The sequence below is a fragment of the Myodes glareolus genome, chromosome X, assembly GCF_982192425.1.
Source record: "Myodes glareolus chromosome X, mMyoGla1.1, whole genome shotgun sequence".
Lineage (NCBI taxonomy): Eukaryota > Metazoa > Chordata > Mammalia > Rodentia > Cricetidae > Myodes > Myodes glareolus.
In genome coordinates, this window is record NC_142053.1 from 73,211,730 (window position 1) to 73,218,461 (window position 6,732).

The 6,732-nt window shown below is 44.1% G+C and overlaps 1 protein-coding gene across 1 annotated transcript; it reads right to left on the reverse strand.

Moving 5' to 3' along the window:
* Nucleotides 1-738: 738 nt before the first annotated feature.
* On the reverse strand, nucleotides 739-4,393 carry Pou3f4 (POU class 3 homeobox 4). The gene has a single exon (XM_048418047.3). It carries the CDS (start codon nucleotides 4,339-4,341, stop codon nucleotides 3,256-3,258), a length of 1,086 nt encoding a protein of 361 aa, XP_048274004.3. The 5' UTR covers nucleotides 4,342-4,393; the 3' UTR covers nucleotides 739-3,255.
* Nucleotides 4,394-6,732: the final 2,339 nt, after the last annotated feature.

Below are 6,732 nucleotides of genomic sequence, written 5' to 3' on the forward strand. Positions count from 1 at the left end.
TATTTGGCAAATTATTCATTAGCTACCACTACATGTAGCAATCCCTTATTCTATAGAAGGATTTATGAAATCAGTAATACATGTAAAATTATATGTGGGAATGAAAATATGACTATAATAAATCAAAATCCCCCCCAAGTGTCTCATAATCTTTTCTTTTCTCTCTTACAAGCCAGATAGATAGGGATTCAAGCAAACAGTTTTCTTAGACCCAGGTAGTGCCTTAAAACAATCACTACATAAAATTATATCCCGTACCTTACTAGAAGGGCAACTGTCACGACTGGGGAGAAGGAAGAAGGATGAGAATGTGTAAGAAACATAGAAGTCCCGGGAAGGTTTGGGTCTAATTTCAGGGGCAGCAGTGGGGTGGGGTGGGGTCAGGGGGAACAAACTAGAAGACACTGGTTGGCAAAGACATTGTGTTCTGGGAGAACACTAATAAAATAGTCTTACCCACCTGGCTTTCCACCATTGAGGTATACATTTTATGTAAGCCGTAAGTGTGGGTGTACAAACAGGTATTGTGTGTGAGAGCATATTTCTGAGCTGAAAGGGCAAAAGTCATAGGAATAGAAACCAGAATCCAAACAAAAACTAATGATTTCTAACCCGAAGCAAAGCAAATGCCTTGTTTACCCGAGATGTGCCTCTTTAAATGCTCTACTTCACATACAACACAATAAAGCCAGGAGAAAAATACATTTTTTGGAAAAATGTTTTATTTAAACCTTTAAATCTTTTACAACAATAAAATATTGCGTCATTATAAACCCCTTGACTAAAACTGCTCACATCAAACATTACAGCGAATTGATTTCTTTTTGACACCCAACTCATCTTTGAAACCATTTCTATTTAAACACAATGCAGAATTTATTGAAAATAAATAACTGTTGGCAACTGCAATAGGCAATTTGAATAAAATAGTTGAAAAAGCAACTCTTAATGAAAATAGCGTTTATTATACATCAGTTACTAAATGAATAAACTAAATGATCTTTTTTAAATTAATAACTTCAAAAACGTTTAATATACAAAACTGTACAATTATAAAGTCGGCAGAAATATTTGGGTTAACTCAGGTTTGAACCATAGCGTTTAACTGCAAAGAAAAAAAAATTAAAAAAACTCACCACCTTTGAACATTTGTGAAACATGAATTCAACTAGGGAAATAAAATCGCAGAACTAAAACCTAAAAGTAAGAGAATGCAGAGGTTTTAGAAAAAAATAGAAGAAGAAAAGAAAAGAAAGAACAAAAAGGAAAAAAAAAACTAGCAAAAGGGTCCGGGATTTGAATTAATATATGCTCTTCAACCTGCGGCTAGAGGAGACACTGTGGTCAACCAGAGGCCTGGCAGCCCATACTAGTGTGTCTTCTACAAGGAGCAGAAGGTTTTCTGGTTCTTAGGTAGTTTGAAGCTTTGTCTGCCGCAGCTGCGCCTGCAGGCTGAATCCTGAGATCAGCCTGGCATGCTGAGATCCCCTTCAGGTCAGGCTGGCTGTTACTGGCTGGGCATGGGCGCTTCGCGGGGTCAGCACAGAATGCTTGTTGAGGATGAGGTGCACTTGCGAACCTGACCTGTGGACTTGAGAGAAAGCTAGCCATAAAGCCACGGCAACCGCTTAATTTTGGGATCTCTACTTAGTCTAGCGAGAATTTTTTTTTTAGTTTTTTTATACAATAATATGATACACACAACTATCTACACACACACATTTGCACGCGCACGCACACACGCACAGAAATACATACACACATATTTTTGATTTTTTTTAGGAAAAAAAAGCATAAACTCAGCCGCCCAGGCGTTCCCTAGCTCGCACAATCTTCTTCGCCATGGGCTTCCACCAGCTGTGCTTGTCAAAGAAGCTGAGATGGGCTCCCCAAGAGCTCACTCAGACCTTGGTATATACAAGAGGGAGGAGGTGGTACACGGCTGGACCAGAATTTCCGTGGCTTTCGCTAATCATTTTATTGTTGCTCCGCACTATGCAAAGGGTGCCTGTTAGCCCACCCCCTCACCACCCTACTGAGAGTGTTTCTCACCCTAAAAGCGAGTCGCGAACTGGGAGGCGCTGGCCCAATCTGTTGCCAGCGTCTTTGGGTCCCGGTCTCAGGTGAAAGCCACCATTTGTGAAGGCAAAGTCTTTCATTTAGGAGAGTGTAAGTGGGTAGCGCAGGTTGTCAACCTGACTATACTGGCAGCCTGTGGGAAACTTCAGGCACAGACATTTATGACCTGGGTGAATTCAGAATCCTTCTGGTTCCTCAAACACCATTCTTTGCGCACCACTGCTGAATCCTTCTGGGGCACCGGGATTTATGTTGTAGAAGCCTTCAGAGACTCCACAGTTGCACAAAACAGGAGGCAAAAAGCAGCGAAATAGCCTCTCTTACTTTAGGCTTCTTTGCAAACCCATTCAGTTTGCTTGTTCTGCCCACATAGGCACTCAGTCCCCGGGGAAAAAAATAGAAACATCAACTTTCTCCACATCTTCTCTCCATGCAGATTCGAAAGTGTGGGAGTGCAAGAGGTGAGCATTTTTCTCTTTCCTCCTTCCAACCTCCCCTCCCTTTTTAAGCAATTAAAAACCCATCAGCTGAATGAAGAAATAATAATAATAGCAATAATAACGTGAAGTGGTCGATTAGATACAAATTATCTCACAAATATTGTGTACAGCTTGTAGTAAAACACCGCAGACATTTAGAAACGCTATAGAAGTTTTAAAAAATGCAAAACTAGTCTATTGTAAAACAGATTTCACCTGAAATACAGCTGCTATAACCAAGGCGCTGAAAGGTTATTCATAGGCACACATCTGTCTTCCCACCCTCTCCCGCCCCCACCCCTGTTACCCAGCTCCTTGCCCTTTTTTAGCGAGGAGCAACCAAACAAATCCTACTCAGAGTAAACAATATGTATTGATCAGCAGAAAAGGTTGGAGAAAAATTGCCCTGGCAGCGGGGACTATGAGGTCCCCACTTGGACTGCTTAATACAATTGTGTTTCAGAGTTGAGAATCCTGAATGCGTGCGTGTGTGCGTGTGTGTGTGTGTGTGTGTGTGTGTGTGTGTGTGTTTCCTTTCTTAACATAAGTTAGAAACCTCTGTGGAGGAAAGAAAGAAAGAGCTAGCAAGCTAGAGAGATAGCAATAATAAAGACTGTAGTGATGAAAGGAAGGAAGGGAGTGAGAACGATATCCGCACTGCTCCCAGTGCTGCGGACCACCTTCTGGCTTCCTCCAGTCAGAGATCGTGGCAGGACGCATCTGTTTTCACCGTGTGCGAATAAACCTCGTGTGGCTGCTGATCCCCAGGCGGAGTCATTCTTTTTTCTTTTTGTCTTCTATTACAGAACCAGACACGCACCACTTCTTTCTCCAACTGGAGGCTGTCTGCCAGCGAGGAGATCTCCTGCGCTGCAGGCTTGGGACACTTGAGGAAATGCGTTTCCAGTACGCCCTTGACACTCACCTCGATGGAGGTTCGCTTCTTGCGCTTGCGGCCCTGAGCGGCGATCTTGTCAATACTGGTAGGGCTTCCCGTGGATGAATCGGCCTCCTCCAGCCACTTATTGAGCAGGGGTTTCAGCTTGCACATATTCTTGAAGCTCAGTTGCAAGGCCTCGAACCTGCAGATGGTGGTCTGCGAGAACACGTTGCCATACAGTGTGCCCAGTGCCAGCCCCACGTCGGCTTGCGTGAAACCCAACTTGATTCTTCTTTGTTTGAATTGTTTGGCGAACTGTTCCAACTCATCAGAGGTTGGAGTCTCCTCATCCGAGTGGTCTTGGCAGTGGTGCGAGCCCAGCTCACCATGGTCTGGAGGCTCCCGGAGCACTGGATGCAGGCTCTGTGTGGAGGCAGCAGCTGGTGGTGGAGTGAGTCCCCCGTGCTCCAGCATACCGCTCACCGTGAATCCTGGCTGCGAGTACACGTTGAGGGGTTGACCGCTAGACGTGATGGACGAGTTTGGAGCTGGACTCGCTCCCCAGGCATTCGGATGGTTAGTATGGGGCGAGTGGTGGGCTACATGTGGCGAGCGGTGATGGATGATTGCTCCCAGTTGCAGATCTTCGCGTCCCGGCTTCACGTCCGGCTGGTCCAGGGGGCTGGTGGCCAGTGTAGAGGACCACGGGCCCCCGTCGCTCAGACTGGTCACCCAGTGATGCCCGAGGGGATGCCCATTGCTGGGAACTCCCTGCAAGTAGTCACTTTGGAGAAGTTTCTGAGGATTGCGGAAAGGACTTCCCTGCTGCATGCCCGCAGAGTCCGCATGGACAAGGGAGCTGGAACTGAGAATGCTGTAGGGATTCGAGGCAGCTGTGGCCATGGTCGATGAGGATCCTCTACTAGTTATAATGTGGCAAAGGGAGCAGCTTCAGCCTTTGACATCTATGGTGCGGGGGAACCAAAGCCGCTAGCGCGGGTTACCGGCACCCGCCAAGGCCAATCGCAGTGCGACTTGGCCTGGCCAGGCATAAACTCAGCCAATGATGGTGCGGGAGGCCGAGCTCGCTTTCCAAATTAGGCTGGCGAAGCTCCGGAGTTTCAGTGAGACCCAAGCAGGAAGTGAATCAATCTTTAGGCTCCATTGGCTGCCTAGCTCAGAGTGGCAGCGGTTCTTTTAGTTAACCCTTTCCCCCCTCCTGGGGACCAAGTGTGTGTTTGTGACGGAGAAGGGATATATTTGTGTAGAGTGGAAGTGAGGAGGCTACCTTTGGTTTCAGATCTCCCTTTAGCTTACTGAAATTTAAAAAAAAAAAGAACGAAAAAGGAAGGAAGGAAGAAAGAAATTAAAATGTCATTTTGATCTTACTGCATTAAAAATTTCAGTTTTAGTTAGCTCTTTGGGTTCCTGTGTGGCGGGGACTGCAAAATAAAACGCATCTACAAACTTTGAGCAACGCAATGTTTTAGATCAGAGCCCAAAATGAAAATTCATGATCCAATAAAAGCTATTCTAATTTATTTTGTTCCCTTTATTTTTTTCATTTACAAGAAACAAAAAAGCTCTAGGAAATATATTTCTGCTTATTTTTCTTAATTTTTTGATTCAGGGCATGAAGAGTTGAGGGTTTGCGAATGTAAATCTTAAAGTGCTCCTTGGAAGACTCAGTCAGTTTGAAGTTTGCTGGTTAATTGGAAATCTGACTTTATCTTTGCTCCCCTGTCAGTTCCTATCAGAGGTCTCAGCTTATGTCAGGGAAGCTGCTTGTTGAAGCAGGCAGTCCTCTTATGTACTCACCCGAGATGCATGTAGCAAACCCAGTCCCCCTCTCCCAAAAGGCAGACTGGAAAGTATTCAGAACACCAAGCAAGCCCAGTGTTGTCCCCGGAAAAACTCTTTGAAACGTTTACACCCTGCTTCCTTAGCAGAGTGATAGAAATATTGAGAAATGAGCTTCCTCTACTGTTCTTTCAAAATTTAGAGAATCAGAGAGACAAGGAGAGAGAAGACAGGAGGAGGGGAGGGGGAGAGGAAAAAAAGAGTAGTGGGAAAGAGGGAGAGAAACAGAAAAACTGGGAGAAGCCCGGAGAGAGACCTTGGTGGCTAGGCATCTTGCACAGTTTTTCCATTTCTCCCCAGCTGCCACAAAGCTTGAATTAGTTTTCAGCCTGGGGGACCCGATCGCTTTCAAATTTTGTTTAAAGGAAAGACATACCCTCCTAGGCTTTTCCAAGTTAGAGAAGAGCAAGTCCATGTGCTCCACAGCCCCACGCAAAGGTGTTGCTTGGAAGCAGAGTTGGTGGAAATGCAAAGATGTTACAATCACACTAGCTCGGAAAAGACAATAAATACACAACACCCAATACCAAATGTGAAGTTTTTTTTTTTAATGACCTTTCATTCGGTAATTTTGGAGGCAACCTAGCTGTGTAATTATATTTGCTCTAACAGAAGACGGCATCAGAGTTCCCTTATTGGTTTGAAATTCCATTAAATATATTGCAAGAGCTTCCTAGGTTAAGCTTGATTTAAATTTGCATACATTTTCATATATTTAGCTGAAATAAAAGAAGGCTTGCAGCTACCAGAAAGTCATTAAGGCATTAGTTTCTCTAAGAAGACAGATCTGAAGAAAATGCAAGAAAATGAGAAAAAAATTAAAAGCAAGGTGAGCTTATTCTGTCATTCCTTTATATAGCTGAGGAGTATCTATTTCCTGTGAAATTGGTGATTATTTTTATGACAGCACAAAGTAATCGGAGCAGAGATTGGTAAATGTAAATTCGCATTTGTTAGGTGAGAAAACCTGGCATCTGTTTGAAATCTTTCTTTTGCTCTTAAAGATAAACACTTAGTAATTATTGGCAGAGAGGATCTTTAGCCATCCTCCCTGCTTCACCCTGCTTTTTCATTGAAATTGTAGGTTCATTTGCTGATGCCCTATTGTAAGGGCTTATCTGCTTTTAACCTAGAAATCAATTCATTCCCTCTGCCTCTCCCTGTCTCCCTCCCTCCTTTCATTCCTCCCTCCCTCCCACCCTCTGTCCTTCCCTCCCTCCCTCTTACACTCTTGTGTGCAGGCACTCTCTTTCTCTCCATCTCTGTGTGTCTGTTTCTATATGTCTTCTCTTTTCTGTGGAGGAATGAGGTAGGCTGTTTTTCACTGATGAATGTATGCATTATCTTTTACAAGAATGCAATCCAATTTGTGCCTGAACTTATGCTTCTCAAGAAATAAGAACTCATTAAAATCAAACAAAAAGAAGTTTTCGG